Source organism: Staurois parvus, unplaced genomic scaffold (genome assembly GCF_062004578.1).
Source record: "Staurois parvus isolate SC_StPar_1 unplaced genomic scaffold, SC_StPar_1.0 ptg000286l, whole genome shotgun sequence".
Classification (NCBI taxonomy): domain Eukaryota; kingdom Metazoa; phylum Chordata; class Amphibia; order Anura; family Ranidae; genus Staurois; species Staurois parvus.
In genome coordinates, this window is record NW_028318082.1 from 1438345 (window position 1) to 1455450 (window position 17106).

The following is a 17106-nucleotide window of genomic DNA, read 5'->3' on the forward strand; positions in this document are numbered from 1 at the left end:
AACAATGTAAAGGAGTTGTGATGGGAGCCAAGTATGCTCCCAGTGTGGCAAATTTAGTAATGGCAAAATGGAAGGAGAACATATATGATAAATGGGCAGAAAAGATAAAAGATACATTGACGATATTGTCATTTTTTGGAGGGGTACACATAATGAGCTTAATTAATTTATTTGTAAAATAAATAGTAATTTATATGGTTTAAAATTTACAGTAGTCAGTGACACACAACGGGTTAATTTTCTGGATCTTACTCTGTTCAAACAAGATGGTATTATAAAGACCAAATCTTTCTTTAAAGATATAGACAGAAACAGTTTTATACCCACCTTGAGTTGTCATCATCGATATGTAGTACTCCTAGAATCCAGTTCCCGAGAATTAAGAGGAATTGTGATGAAGATATAGATTTCAAAGATTAAACTGATTTATTGATAAAACGATTTAAAGAAAAAGGATATAAAAGATCCTTTTTGGAAAAATAAAGGGATTTTTTTGATCGATAAAAACAAGAAAAAAACAACTTTTGACAGAGTGGGTTTTGTGACTGATTATAATGTACAATATAAAGATGTGGAAAAGATTTTTAAAAAATATTGGCCCATTTAACAAAAAGATAATATTTTAAGCAACATCATCCCTGAACATCTGAAGTTTATTTATAGGAAAAATAGATCTTTGACAACAAATGTGATAAATAATGTTGTCATTCCACCAAAATCCATAAATATGTTCTTGGGGTTGGAAGGCTTTCACAAGTGTAATAGATGCAAAGCATGCAGAATTACAAAAAAAGATTTAAAAAAAAAAGAAATTATTTTACATCTGTGTCTACAAAAAAGAATATAATATAAAGTCCCTTATTTCCTGTGATTCTTCATGTGGTCATGTATTCACAAGAATAGGTAAACATATTAACAATATTAAAAACAGCTTTGAGAAATATAGTGTCTCTAGACATTTTAAACTAAGACATAATAAGTACCCAAGTTTACTGACTTTTTATGGGATTGAAAAAATTAAGTATCATTGGAGAGGTACAGATATGATAAAAGAGGTATCAAAAAGAGAAACTCACTCGGTATATGAACTGGATATGTTACAACCAAAAGGGTTAAATATTGATTTTGATCTGACCTGTTTTTTGACAGATTTTTGATGGGTAAATACAAGAGTGAGGAGTTACCCTTTAATGGGGGTTGTCCCTTTAAGAGATGAACGAACATGAATAAGGGGGTTATATGTTTGTTTGCCATTTTTAGCCTGTTGGAATAACAATCTAATAGAGACCAATATAGATCTATCATGCTATTATTATACAGTATTTATAAAGCCCCAATAGTTCGTTAAGCGCTGTACATTACAAAGGGGGACAGAACATGTGACAGAACAATACCAATACAATGCAAAACATGAGGGGATCGAGGGCCCTGCTCTTTCGAGCTTACAATCTAGGAGATTGTATATTGATTTGTATATTGTATGTTTTTATTGGTTCGGGGTATAAATTGTATGGTAATGGTGACGCACGTCCTGCCGCTCCTGGAGGACGTCGAATGACAAAACGCGTAGGGTGGGGCCTTGGGGGTGACGTCACCACGCACGGGTGAGCTGCCAGTGTTTGGTGAGCCTGGAGCTGATCCGATTGTTTTACACATGCTGTTATTGCTGGTATCGGCTATGACACTTTACTTTGTGAGTGCGGCTTATGATTTTTAATGGGATAAAATTATCTTAATGGTTTTACGCTATGATGCTTCCTCTTCCTTTCCTTTCATATGGTGTTATATGTATACGAGGATTCATCCACAAAGTTGTAGATGCTATCAGCATTCCTGCAGATCATTGCTTCCAGAGCCACTGGTTATTTGCTGGTTTATAGCATTACCAGCATGGAGCTCTGGTGAGTTCACTCAATTTGTCCGGAGGTGGATTTGACACAGTGTGCTGGTGTTTAAAAACACGAATATTTATAAAGATAACAAGAAGGACTTATTTTTGCACATTTATATATGGACGTTTAAACATAGTGATATTGCATGATGGACACATTGTCACTCATATATTAGTGGTTATGGATATATGATATATATTTGATGAGATGTAAAATATAATTGTTGCACTTGATATATATTTTATATTTTATATATTTTTCACGTATTAGTATTTTGACTCATTAAGATTGTGTTTGGTAGATATGGTCTGCATTTTGGATGCGATATACTCGCATCCTGTGGAGCACTTGTCTAAATATATTTTCTCTAGGAGGATGGAGAACCCCTGACCTCTGTCTGGACAGTGCTGATTGACTCTGTACTGATCACATGCACTCTCCGAAGAAAATTAAAAAAACTCTCTAGCAATACACACCAAACTGAGCATGTGCAGATGTCTCCTCACAATATGTCTTATTAGGAAATAAGAGGGGGACACTGGAAAAGGGGGAGGATCAGAGAAGTCAGGATCAAAGAGTATTTTTAAACAATGCAGAGCATTAACCCCTTAGGTTTCACAGTGAGTATTTTAAGCATGCTTTACTGCATATACAGACTGATTTTACTGTTGTGGGTTTAGTAACACTTTAAACATACCAAAAGAGAACAAATAAGAGAAGTTAATTGTTAGAGTTTACATATACTTTAAAAAAATTAAAGAAAAGGTCTTTAAATATTTAAAATGGAGTTTTACCACAGGTACATTTAACCTTTTTTTTTTTTCTTTAGCTAGTCATTCTTTGTATTAATAAATACGGTACATGCTCTGTTCTTTTCCTGAATGGGCAAAATGACAGATTCACTGTAGTTGTTAATTGTTCAGGTAGGAAAGGGTTATGTGTTAAGTGGATGCTGCTGGGTCAGGGAAAAGTCACTGGCCAGGTACACATTTCACGCTGGCATCACGCCATACACCACCAGCCCCAGGAGGCTGCAAGTGATTAAAACAAATGTATCAAAATAGGCAAAAAAAAATGAATGCCTGTTAGAAGCTTCATTCTAACATTGATTGCTTGGGTTACTACGTATAATTGATTTTGCCAGTTATCAAATAATCCCACTTGTGTATTTTGAGCTCTCTGCTATGACATAAAAACTTAAATAAAACAGTGATGGAAAAAAGGTCCAGGATTCTTTTCTGCTTTGTCTAATATTGTCTATTTAACAGAAGACGAATAACTAAAGGTGGGAATAAATTATTAGAAATTCGACCGATCGAGGCGTTCGTTCGTTGGTCGAAATCATGGCCCACATTAACCAATCTAAAAAAATCGTTCATCGGGCAATACGTAGTTTTGACGTCTTCCGTATAAGTGGAAGTGATGCAGTGTGCATGTGACCTTGTAGCCACGCCCTTCCGGCCAGAACAAGCGATATACACAACAATTACCAGCACTGAGTGTAATATAGTTTATTACATTACCTATGTACATAAATAGTGATACATAAAAATAGAATATTCAGAATTCTGGTTTCTTTATCTCATTAGGCCAATCTGCTTTTAACATTTGGATTTTTTGTTGGTATTTATGAAGATTCCTTGGACATAAATATCTGGGTTATCTTCTGTTTCCGCTCATGCGTGATAGCGCTTGATAGATTTTTTTCGTACGACTGTCACACCACCGCATAGAAAATCGGTCGTTCGTATGCGAAACGACAACATTTTTCACTGTTGTTAAACCGGATTTTTTCGTTCACAATATCATTATCGGTTAAAACATCCTGGTCATCAATGAAGAGAAAATCGTTCGATCAGTGGTTCTGCAAAATTTTTCGTACGATTTTCTTATCGCGTGTACGGGGCATAGGGTGAAAGGGGATGCACTGTTGGCTTTAGTTGCTGCCAGACACCGCTTACTTTAGATTTATAAACAGAGCTGCTGGCTTATTTGCCAGTCAGGGTTCCTACATTACAGACCAGGACTTTGTTGCAGAAGTGCTGACAGTGGACAGTAAACAAATACTGGTCTGATTTAGGCAACATTCACATGGGCGATCAAGGCTGAAAATTCCTGCCGCTACAGTTTGCACTAGCGTGAATGTAGTTGTATTGTGCCAATATTGTTACATTATTATATCACGCCTTGACTACTGTAACTCCCTCCTCACTGGCCTACCTCATCGCAGGCTATCCCCACTTCAGTCCATCATGAATGCTGCTGCCAGACTCATTCCCCTTACTAACCATTCTGTATCTGCCACCCCTCTCTGGCAATCCCTCCACTGGCTTCCAATTGCCCAACGGATAAAATTCAAAACACTAACACTGACGTATAAAGCCGTTCATAACACTGCCCCAAATTACATCACCGATCTCGTCTCTAAATACCACCCAAACCGTACTCTCCGCTCCTCGAAAGACCTCCTACTCTCTAGCTCCCTTGTCTCCTCCTCCCATGCTCATCTCCAGGATTTCTCACGGGCTTCTCCCATCCTCTGGAACTCCCTACCCCAATCTATCAGACTATCGCCTACTCTGCTCACTTTTAGGCACACTCTGAAACCCATCTCATCAGGGAATCCTACACCGACCCCAGCTAATACTGGAATCCTCTACTCTTCCAACCACTCCATCCCCCACAGCTAACTACCTTTTGTACCACTATCTCCTCCCTCCTAGATTGTAAGCTCCAAGGAGCAGGGCCCTCTAATCCCTCTTGTATTGAACTGTATTGTTACTGTACTGTCTACCTCCATAATGTTAAGTGCTGAGCAAACTGTCGGCGCTATATAAGTCCTGTATAATAATAATAATAATAATAATTTTATTTTACCCAAGACACTGGTGTCACAGAGCATTAAGGGCTCTCTAAAGAGAAAACGCACAGCAGAAGCTATTTCACTTGAGACACTCTCTTCCCCCAAGTAAAGCATTACATAGTCACAGGCAACTCAGCTGGGTTAAATTGCATAGGGAGAAAAGACATAAGGCAGCACTGGATGGGCATGCCCCGCATTGTATGAGATCATGGCCATCTTAAAGTCGATTAAAAAGTGACTTTCATTGGATGTACTTATTATTTATTTATTACAGGTACTTATATAGTGTCGTCAATTTATGCAGCTCTTTACATATATATTGTACAGTCATATCAGTGCCTATCTAAGGTCCCTAACTCACATTTATACATACACATACTAGGGCCAATTTAGACAGGAACCAATTAACCACTTGCCCTCCAGAGGATTTACCCCCCTTCATGACCAGGCCATTTTGTGCGTTACGGCACTGCATTATTTTAACTGACAATTGCGCGATCACGCAACGCTGCACCCAAATGAAATATACACCCTTTTTTTTCCACAAATAGAGCTTTCTTTCAGTGGTATTTTAACGCCTCTGCATTTTTAATTGTTTTCGATATAAACAAAAAAATACCGACAATTTTTTAAAAAATATATAGTTTTGACTTTTTGATATTAAACATGGTCAGTAAAAGAATTAAAAAAATCAAATTTTGTCATAAATTTAGACTATGTTCATGCTCCATGTCTTTGCTAAAAAAAAAAATACCAATACGTGTAAATTAATTGGTTTACATGAAAGTTATAGCACAAATGGTGGTATATATACTTGAATTTTTTTTTTCATTATTTTTTTTACTAGTAATGGCAGTGATCAGTGACTTGTAGCGGGACTGCGGGGGGCATTCTGACACTGGGGGGAACTGAGTTGGTGTCGCTGACATCCCCAGTGACACCAATACAGTGATCAGTGCTAATAAAAAGCACTGACACTGTCCTAATGGCACTGGGCAGGAAGGGGTTAACATGTGGAGCGATCAAAGGGTTAACTGTGTACTGTTATACTGTGTGCGTGCTTTACACTGTAAGCACACTGCTTTGTATGGCTCTGCTACGCAGAACCATACAAAGCAGTGTGCAGGAGCTGATAGGGGAGAGATCACTGTTGTTTACATACAGTTCTCTTCTCCATCGTTAATACTCGGAGATTGCCAGGTGCTGGCGGGGAATCACCGGCCAGGACCTGGTGATTGACAGCTGAAGCCACGAACTGCGGAGCGCGCCCACTATCTGGAACTGCAAAATCACATATGTATACATGATTTTGTGCACCTGTGCCACCCTGTATCGGTATTTCTGCTATAGGGTGGTGTGGAGGTGGTTAACCTACCAGCATGTCTTTGGAGTGGGGGAGGAAACACATGGAGGCACAGGGAGAACATGCAAACCCCAGGCAGGTGGTGCCATGGTTGGGATTCGAACCAACGACCCTGGCACTGCGAGGTGGAAGTGCTAACCATTTAGCCACTGTGCTGCCCTTGTGGAAGCAGAGTGTATACAACCCCTGGGCAAGCCAAATAGAACCAAGATACAAAAAAATTGGACTTCCAAGGTGCCTTAGAAAACTAAATAAAAACGCCTTTATTTAAAACTAAATATATTATTCAAAATAAAACAATTATCAACAAAAAGCTGAAGGTATACTGCCACAATGTCAGCATTTGCATACATACATGTAGCACTACCCCCCCAGGAGCCGCTTGGTAGATTGGGTTCTCTGTTCTTCTGCCTCGACACTGAGAATAACCTCTGACACACTAGGATGTGTCACTGCTACTGGGAGCACAAATTTTGATAACGTGCTCACAACTAAGGTTCAGTATTAAAAAGCAAACATCAGACTGGTTAGTGGTAAATGAACCCAATATCATCATGGGTTGCAGTAAATAGCAGTATGCACATAAAAAAGTGAGTAAAGGATTAGGTCAGTCACAGTTCACTAGACTATATGTTCGCTAGGCTATAGCAGCATAGAATAGATTTCTATGCAGCTAAATTAGAGTAAACCTGGTAATCCAAACAATAACAGCAATGATAATCAATACTGCAATAACTCCTCTATAAACAGTAGGCTATATCCACTTTAGAGTGACTCTATGTGAATGGCAGGGATGACATGTAAAATTCTCCAAGGAGTTACCTCTCACTATGAACAATAAGCAAAGTTCTTGTGAAGCAGCTAGCTGAGTGAGCAGTCTTCAGCCTTAGTTTTTCAGCCAGCTAGCATTGGGGTCCAGTCTTTATGGTGGTGTCCATGAATACAGTCCCACTGTCCCAGTAAAGTGTGCATGCAGTAAATAAGGCTTCTAGTTAGATGGACAGTGCCTATGTGATCAATCTCCACTAGCAGCACCAGATTAACGGCAGCAGTGTCCTCTCGCCAGTCCCAGCGATACAGCAACATGGGTCCCGCTGTTCAGATGTCAGCTCACATAGCCGCAGGCTTGTAGCAGTTTCATGTGCACACAGGAGTAGTAATGTGCACACTTCATTCTCCTCGCAACAAAAAAAAAATTCCTCAGTATTCAGCCTGTGAAAATATAGCTCTCCCTCGCTTTATACCCAGCATGCATTGGGAATTGTAGTCCAATAGTCCACTAACTGCCATAGTAAAGTTTCTTTCATGAAATTCATCTCCCATGATTCAATGCTGCCAACCATCAAGTCTTTTGAGCTCCTTCTGCTTGTCAGCTCCCCCTGGTGGATGGAGGCGAGGTAGTGTTAACCCATTCAGCTGAAGTCCAGTGGAGACACAAAAAGCCCTACAGCACTGTGTCCTAAATCGTTCTCTGTTTCTAGACAAGCTGCATACACATATTATTACACTAGTCAGTTGTAATGAACCATTAACAGACATGCAATTTCCACTGAATAGATAGGATAGAGATGGTATCTTGTTCTTTGACGCATGCACAGAACATAAGTGTACTGTAAATATATAGTGTTAATCAGATGTAAAGGTTATGCCGATATTTGATTTCTATTTGTTGTTTACATTACAGATTTTTCCTACTTACTGTATCTCCCTGATGAAGCTTATTGCAAAATGTAATATATTCAGTGGAAACTGTATATCTGTCAATGGTTTATCACAGACCAGTGTAATGTATATGTACAGTTAGGTCCATATATATTTGGACACAAGCACAATTTTTATACTTTTGGCTCTGTATGCCACCAGAATAAATTAAAATGAAACAATCCAAATGAATTTGAAGTGCAGACTTTCAGCTTTAATTCAAGGGGTTGAACATAAATATCAAGAGCAAATTTGAGGAACTGCAACCATTTTTATACAGAGTCCCTCCATTTCCAGGGGCTCAAATTTAATTGGACAAATGAATATAATCATAAATAAAATGTTCATTTTTAATATTTTATTGAGAATCCTTTACTGGCAATGACTGTCTGAAGTCTGGAACTCATGGTTATACTAACAAATGGGTTTCCTCCTTTCTGATGCTTTGTCAGGTTCTAACTGCAGCTGTCTTCAGTTGTTCTTTGTTTGTGGTCTTTCTGCCGTTAGTTTTGTCTTCAGCAAGTCAAATGCATGCTCCATTGGGTTGAGATCAGGTGATTGACAGAATATTCCACTTATTTTCCTTCAAAAGCTCCTGGGTTGCTTTTGCAGTGTGTTTTGCATCATTGCCCATCTTTACTGTGAAGCACCATCCAATCAACTTGCTGCATTTGGCTAAATCTGGGCTGACAGTATATCTCTAAACACTGCAGAATTCATCCGGCTGCTTCTGTCTTCTGTCACATCATCAGTAAACACCAATGACCGAGTGCCACTGGAAGCCATGCTTGCCCATGCCATCACACTACCTCCACAATTTTTTACAGATGACGTTGTGTGCTTTGCATCATGAGCTGTTCCAAGCCTTCTCCACACTTTTTTCTTCCTGTCATTCTGGTATAGGATAATCTTAGTTTCATCTGTCCAAAGAATGCTTTTCCAGAACTGGTCTGGCTTTTTTAGATGATTTTTGGCAAAGTCTAATCTGGCTTTTCTATTCTTAAGGCTTATGAATGGTTTGCACCTTGTGGTGAACCCTCTGTATTTGCCACCGTGAAGTCTTCTCTTGATTGTAGACTTTGACAGGCCGTGGATGTGGACACATTTTTTTGAGATGATACCATTTTCCACTGGGGAATAGAACCCCTGTTTTTGAAATACTTAACCCCTAAATCATGATGCTCAACCTGTGGCCCTCCATCTGGTGCAGAACTATAATTCCCATGTCTCTGACTTTGGCAGTCATGCTTGTAACTGTCAGCCTTGCAGTGACTTATGGGATTAGTAGTTCCGCAATATCTGGAGGGCCACAGGTGGAGCACCTATGCACTAAAGGAATACACCCCTTTGGTGGTGATTTATAACAAGAACTATAAGGAACTATAAAAAGAGCTGTTGTCTTATTTGCCAGAGACTGCTGTCAGGGTTCTAACTACACGGACCAGGGCCAGGACTTTGTTGCAGGAGTGCTGACAATAGCATATACAAAGCCAGCAAGCAAACACTGATATCAATTATAAATACATTGTGCCAATATTGTTACCCAATATTTTACCCAAGACACTGGTGTTACGGAGCTTTAGAGGCTTAGCGGTAGCTGTTTCCCTTCTGACACTCTCAATTCCCAATGAAAGCACTAGACAGTTCCCAATAAGCAGAACTTTATCTCAAAATGGATAGTCCCAGTTAAAGTCACAGAAATGGATATGCATTTAGAAAGATAGTCTGCGAACAACCTGTTAGCAGGTGCAACCCAACACGAGCACAGCATGACCCCACTGGGCATCACAGATTGGCCAAAGTTCTGCCCCTGTGTCTTTGTGGACCCCACTCTGATAGGATTTATAATAACATACAATTCAGTCTTCACACAACATGCTTGCCCACTGTCTTCCAAGCAGAACCAGGTTCTTTCTGGATAGGGCTTAGAGGAAGACACCAGTCTGATGAGTTTTTGGAACTTTACTTGATAACTTCATTGAAGTAATAATAACACTTCAGAATTCTTAGCAGGACATTACAGTAGAGACACTTCAGCGGTGGTTTCTCAGCACTTCCCCTTTTAACAGTCGCACCACTCCTGCCCCAGTTCTTCACTTAGGGGCCACATGGGGAATACCTCCCATGGGTGAGGCTAAATGATGACTGTACAGGCTCCGACCAGTCCCACAATCGAAGCAGCCAGAAGCTGCTACCTCTCTTCTTGTTGACTCCTACTCCAGCCCTATGCCCCCCCCCTACTTTATATAGTTTTTACAGGAATGCCACCTAGTGACCAGATAAGAGTATGCTATGCCACCCTCCTCCTAACCTTCATTTCATAGTCCTACCACCACTTTCCTGTTTCAGCAGTTGTGTTGTTTGAATATATCTCTGCAGTATAATAGGCACCAGGGTTAGACTTGCTGCACTCAGTAATCCTCACTCGGTAACAGACCAAAGAACACTTGTGATGAGTGGTGTGGCTGTTACTCAATGTCAATGCCAACATAGAGCACTGCAGTGGAAGTGCAGGAAACAAAAAAAGGGATTTTTTTTATTTGTCTCCTATTCTGTCATAAAGACCAGTCACTGTTGCTCTTTCTCCTTGTAGTGGGTGACTGGTGTTGTATCCCCACCCCCAACCATAGTTTTATATAGCAGCATGCAGCAAAAGGACCTGCTGGGTTCCTTGTACAGCTCTTTTAGCTTTTATTATGTGTTCAATCTGTTACGTTTCAAGTAATACTGATTTTTTATCATTTTTGTTTATAGCTGAATGACTCAGTCAATAGTAAAGATTTTAAAGAAGGCTAACACTTACCCTTACCACTGTGTGCACAGTCTTAAACACTGCATCATTGGCTTGTGCATTGAATCCACTTCTGGGTGCTAAATGCCTGGTCCCCTGCTGTGGTTTCTTCTGCACACCCATACATCATTACTGTGTCCTGTTTGGTTGCAGGGGTCAGAGGAAGGAACCACAGATTGCAGGAGCAGACATCTGATACCCCCAGGGGTGTTGGACGCTGCAGATTTTTCAGCAAGTGTAGCCTTTAAAAACAGTGGAGAATGTTGATTATATTAAAAAAAGAGCAGAGACTGACATCATGCACCATGAAAAGGGTACTAGAATGGAATAGTAGAAAAAAAGGAGCACCCGAAGTCCAAAAGAATGCACTTTTGATGATAGATTAGGAGGCATTTATTGAGAGTATTGAGAGTATATCAAGCAACGTGTTTCGGGTGAAAAGACTCTCCCTTCTTCAAGGCTGTTGCTGCATGTTATTAAAAGGGAAAAATTGCCACGTTGGTTATATATTTTCCAGGTTTCGGAGGAAAAATGACAGCGTCACCGCTGTTATTCCAGGAGCAGCAAACCCTTTGTCTCTGTCATTTTCTCCTCGGAAACCTGGAAAATATATAACCGACATAGGAATGTTTCCCATTTAATAGCATGCAGCAACAGCCCTAAAAAAAGGGAGAGTCGTTTCTCCCGAAACGCTTTAGATTGATGTACTTGTCGTTACTCTCAATAAATGCCTCCTAATCTACCATCAAAAGTGCATTATTTTGGACATCGGGCGCTCCTTCTTTTGTACTATTCCAAGTATACGTTTGGAAACTACCTCAAGGCCATACCAGGAATGTAGCAGACCAAACCCTAAGAGGATGTACCGCTGATATCCTCCATTGGGTACAATTGACTGGAGGGACTTCTCCCTACCCACCCATGCAACCACCCACCTATGACCAGTGACTGATCCAGTCAGTCCAGTCTTCAGCACAAACAAGTGGAAAGGGTACTGACGCTGTCATTGCGAGGAAGCCTTTTTTTTAACCAGCAATAGCATTGCTTTAATTTGTTATTCTTGTTATTATTATTAGTATTACAAGTTATATTATTATTAAAATGCTTTAGCTTAGACTGCTATTGCTGAGATGTGGTTCTCTCTGAAAAAGGAAAGCTTGTTTCTAAAGGATAAAGACTGTATATACAGAATGATATTTAATAGCACATTTGCAAGATATAGCAGAAAATGGGGCTAATGAGCTTGTGAAAAGACATGGCCTATTTTCTAACAAGCTGTCAAAGAAACAGAAAGCAGAGGGGGACAAGGTTGGGCACTCTTATAGGAAACTGGCTGTTTGAATAGTCAGCCTTAATGATCTGGAAAGAAAAGTACACAAATTAGAATAACATTTAAAAAAAAAATCTGGTTTGTGCTCCTTGCACAAGTTAAAAATAATCCTATTTTTTTTACCATAACTTGTTATATATAATTGTCAGTAATGTAAAGGCCAGTCACAGTTTAGTTCTACTGAGCAGGTGTTGACATTTAAAGAGGATATAGCCTAATAAAAATATTTAAATTGCTGCAAGTATAAAATGCAGGCACCTAAAGGTGTGAATTCCTGCAGCAGAATGTACAGTAAAATGCTGGGCCCCCTTACAGGAAAAGCTTCAGCCATTTCGGGTACTACTGAAGCTTGACCCTTCTTGCTTGCACCCTATACACTTCTATTAGTCAGAGAGGCTTCCTCTCATTGGAAAAGAAGGCCAGTAGCAATATGTGAGGGGGGAGGTAGCAGCACGCTGTGACACTACTCAGAAGTGTTTCGGCTGCTGGTGTGTCAGCAATTTTTCCCATTTTTTAAAGAGAGATTCTCTTTAAAATGTATATATTTTTTTATTTCAGATACACTTTCAGTAAAATAAGTTCACATGGTCACTGGCTACTGGGAACATTGTGGGTGTTTAGCCTAGATACAGCAAAGACTCTACTGTACTCAATCAGAGAATCTGGTGTGTGAGCAGATATGAATGGCCCTATGTACATATGCAGTTTAATTGCAAACCTATACCTAGAAACAATGCTTTTACAATCCTAACAAACACTGATAAAAAAAATTTACCTGTGAAAATGCGTGTTACCTAGGTATATCACTTATCTAAAACCTAATAAATAGATTATAATTCCCTATGTCTGGCCTGCTACATTTTAATCTTTTGCAAGTACCTGCAGTAGGAGGACCAGTAATTACCATATTTATTAGGTACACCTGTTCAATTGCTTGGTAACACAAATTGCTAATCAGCCAATCACATGGGAGCAACTCAATGCATTTAGGCATGTAGATGTAGGGAAGATGACTTGCTGAAGTTCAAACCGAGCATCAGAATGGGGAAAAAAGGGGATTAAAGTTACTTTGAATGTGGCATGGTAGTTGGTGCCAGATGGTCTGTTCTGAGTATTTCAAAAACTGCTGATCTACTGGGATTTACACGCACAGCCATCTCTAGGGTTTACAGAGAATGGTCCGAAAAAGAGAAAATATCCAGTGAGAGATAGTTGTGTGGACAAAAATGGCTTGTTGATGTCAGAGGTCAGAGGAGAATAGGCAGACTGGTTGCTGCAACATTCAGATGGTAGAGTCAGAATTTAGAGTAAAAAAACATGAAAGCATGGATCCATCCTGCCTTGTATCAATGGTTCAGGCTGGTGGTGGTGTAATGGTGTGGGGTATATTTTCTTGGCACTAGCAAGGTATATTGTGTCAGGGGAACAAACACCCCAGTTTGGCTTTCTATTTCTTTAACCAACTGCAGTGAATTTGCATTGGGATTTTCTTCAACCCTTCTCATCAGAAGATGCTCCTGTCGAGATGTTAAATTCTGTGGACAGCCTTGACATCTCTTTGAGATGGTTGCTGTTCCATCTTTGTTAACTTTTTGTATCACTTTTGATACAGTATTCTGACTGATCAGTAAAGCTTTGCTGATCTTGTAGCCTTCACTTTTCATGTGTAAAGAAATTATTTGTGACATTTCTCTTCCATGTGGTGCCATTGCTGACAGCATGAAATGGGAAGGGGTTTTCTTTGTTAAGTAACGCCCTTTTATGATCAACTGTCTGCTGGACGCCTGTTTAATGAATAGTTAGACTCACCTGTAGTTGAATTCTTGTTAATTAGGATTTTGTTGCCTAAAATTTAGCTTTGCTCCTAAGACATTCATTGGGGTGTATTCTTTTTTGCAACATGGTCTTGAATGAATTTGTTGGGAAAAACACTTTTTGTGTGCAAATTAACAAATCTTGTTTTGCAATCAATGGCCCACCTTTGTGGGAATATTTTGTAGTATAGTGTCCCATAGAAAATGTTGATTCTGAAAGAAAAATAAAGGTTTCCTGACAAATCTGTTACTCATTTATGCTGATTACTGTATATACACACAGAAAAACAATGGAGATTTGCTGACATTTTAGCATTATTAATTGTTGTTTTCATTAACCACAGAGAATACGCCAAGCCAGTCGACCTGCCATGGATTGGGGTCCATCATTGGAAGAAAACCGGACAGGCTTGTATGTTAGTACCCTTGCAGGCAGCCAATCCCCAAAACCTTTGATGGTTCACATGCGGAAATACGGAGGAATCACCAGTTATGAAAATACAGCCATTGAGGTGGACAAAGAAATAGAGGAGGAGTCCATGATGTGATGTTAAAGGAGGAAGCAGATGAAACTGTGAAGAATACATAGACCTCCTTTCTTCCCAGGGGCTTTTACATGCTTCCCTGACACAAGGCCAAGCTGTTCTCAATCTTGTGTCCGACCCAGGCCCTCTAAATGGAGGCTCAACATTAAGAAATGGTATCAGTTGCTAGTTCTATGTGTGGGACTATGTGCAGAACTGTCATTGTAATTGTTTTGTTAAGGTAATGTCACTGAGACCCTGTCTTGTCCCTGTGCTTGGATAAATCCATATTCCCTTGTGTATTTTCCAAGAGTTTGTTTCTACAGGCAGCAGTTGATCTGAAGATTTTGCAAGCCATAAACTACTTCAGAATTAACATTTTCAAAAGAACTTCACCCAACAGTGAGAAAGGTAGTCAAAGATGCAATTGTCTGAGATGCAGTGTCTATTTAGCTGTAAGCTAACTGTTATCTGGAGGATCAGCTCTGATCTTTAAAAGCCATTACTGTGCATGTCCCCTTGGTGGAGGAACTCATAGGGAAGGGACCTCCTGCAACCTTCTTGACAGGAGTCCTGTCACTTTATGTATGGAACTGACACAGGAAGTACAGATAAATCTGCTCAGTGGGGACATATCATTTAAAACCTGGCAGGGGTTTGACACTCACTCCATCCAAATTGAAAAAAAAAATTTTTTTGTACTACTGATGTTTCACTTTAAAATCAGTAACAGGATATTGCTTCTTCACAAGCAATATCTCCTTGCCTTAGTTCTTGGTTTAATTCTGCCACCCTTATTATATGGACCAATAAGTATTTATACATGTATGATTATGTATATGTACAAATAATAAATAAATTGATAATTTAGTGAAAATAAGTTTGAAGCACTCAAATCACCTGAAATTCTTATCTTGCAATAGAATTCTGCAAAAAGCTAAGAAGACTGCAGGCAGGTCAGCTAGTCACCAACCAGCTTAACCTGAATGATCAGCCTTGAATTTGACCTTTAATAATTATGGCTATGGTTTGCATGTCCCTATAAGAAAAAAAGGAAAGTGGTGGCGTATAGGCAGATTTTCTAGTGGTAAATTCCTAGATAGAAACAGCAGGGAATGCGTTTTAAAAGTCTAGAATATTAGTTAGATAACAACAATAATTTAGCATACCCTACATTTTTTCTCTTTTGGATGAAGTTCTGTTGGGGAGATATGCTAAATAAGTAGAGCGTGCTTACTTTGCAAAGTGCATTTACACTTAACTTAGTGAATGAGCTGAAGCTAAGTAAAAATTAATTTTGGAAGAATACCCAAGTGTCAAGGATAATTTAAAAAACAGGATTTTTGCTCACAAATTATTGGATGATTGAAGTCAGAGCAGCTTCCTTTTTATTCACTAAGGTAAATGAAAATTCAGTTTACACAGTTACCATATTTTACTTCTTTAGTAAATCAACCCAATTGGTGGAACTACAGGTACAGTTTAGTTTTATCCCTATAAGGAAAAGGACTCTGCTTATACATGGATATTTTGTTTTTGTGTATAGGTACGTTACACTTTGGTTGTTAAAGCACCAGTCCCTTCAGTCTGTATATATTAGGTTCATGTGAATGTATTATGGTTTGGGAGTTAAGGGCTTTTTGATGAAACAATACACTATACATACTTTACAGGGATGTGTACTAAAGTAGTAGCATTTTCTGTATTAATTTTCTGTCCGTCACATCCATTAATTTCTATATCTGAATTGTGCCTGCTGAGGAGCAAGTCTATGGTTGCTCTACCATTTATGTAGATGGGCGTATGCAACCTGCATTAGATGCATTCAGCTTGCAAATTAGATCAGTTTGAAACACTTCTGAGTTAATTCACATGTTCATTTGTCCTTCTTCTGACCTGCATTTGACCTTATTCTAAGCTGTGTCAATTAGCGTTTGCATTCCCATAGACTTGTATGGGGAGAAATGCAGTTCTGACACAAAGAAAAGCCCTAAACTGGCAGTTTTCCCTGAGAATTACAGGTGGGGAGTCATCTGCTTGATCTATATTGTGTTGCTGGAACCACAAGATAGTTGGTCAGCCTGTGACAGTCATATATATATATATGGTAATATTCTCCACTAATATTCAAGCACAAGCTTGAAAGCTGAATTTCAGGTGTGCAATAAAAGTCAACACCTACAATGGCCAAAAGGTGTTCATTATTGCACTCTAGCCAGGCCAAAAAGGGCCTTAATAGCAATATACTCCCTATTTTTATAAAGAGCATGTTGTTGGAGCATGGCAGCTTCCAAATTGATAATGGACCCCAAACAGCCTTGCTTGGTGTTATTTCAAGCTGCAGACAAGCATAGCCTGATACAGAGGGTATCCGCTAGGGAGAAGGTTAACAACTCCAGTGGTCTCACTCACCCATTGGAGCTACTGTAGGAACGTATGGAGAATGCTACAGGTCTATATGTAATGGATTACAGCCTTGTGAGACCTGTCACGGTAATACTATTGTTGGTGGAGGTGTCCCTACTTGAAGAAAACACCAGCTACATGAAAATTAAATTCATTACTAATTGCCAAAATTGGAAATTGTATTTGGAATAAAAACGCTATTTAATGTATGCATTTGAATACATGTGTGGTTCTTTCATCTACTTCCCCCCCCCCCCCCATAGTAAGAGGGTATTGCAAAGTGATATGCAGTGGCTCGTAGAAATCAACCAGAAAACAGATTTCATAATTTTAAAATTTTCAATTCACTGTAAACAAATATTTAAGTTTTGGTGGGTGCCAGTAAGCGTTATCATCCACAGACTTTCATTGAAGTTAATGAA

At 39.3% G+C, this 17106-nt stretch overlaps 1 protein-coding gene across 2 annotated transcripts in view; it reads left to right on the forward strand.

Annotated features, from left to right (window-relative positions):
- The window catches only part of SLC6A7 (solute carrier family 6 member 7), a 140456-nt gene extending 123563 nt beyond the window's left edge, over nt 1-16893 (forward strand). For both annotated transcript variants that reach the window (XM_089682133.1, XM_089682132.1), the window contains exon 14: nt 14099-16893. In XM_089682133.1, coding sequence (XP_089538259.1) covers nt 14099-14175 — 77 coding nt within the window. In that variant the 3' untranslated portion in view covers nt 14176-16893. The remainder of the gene's footprint in view (nt 1-14098) is intronic.
- The last annotated feature ends 213 nt before the right edge of the window (nt 16894-17106 follow it).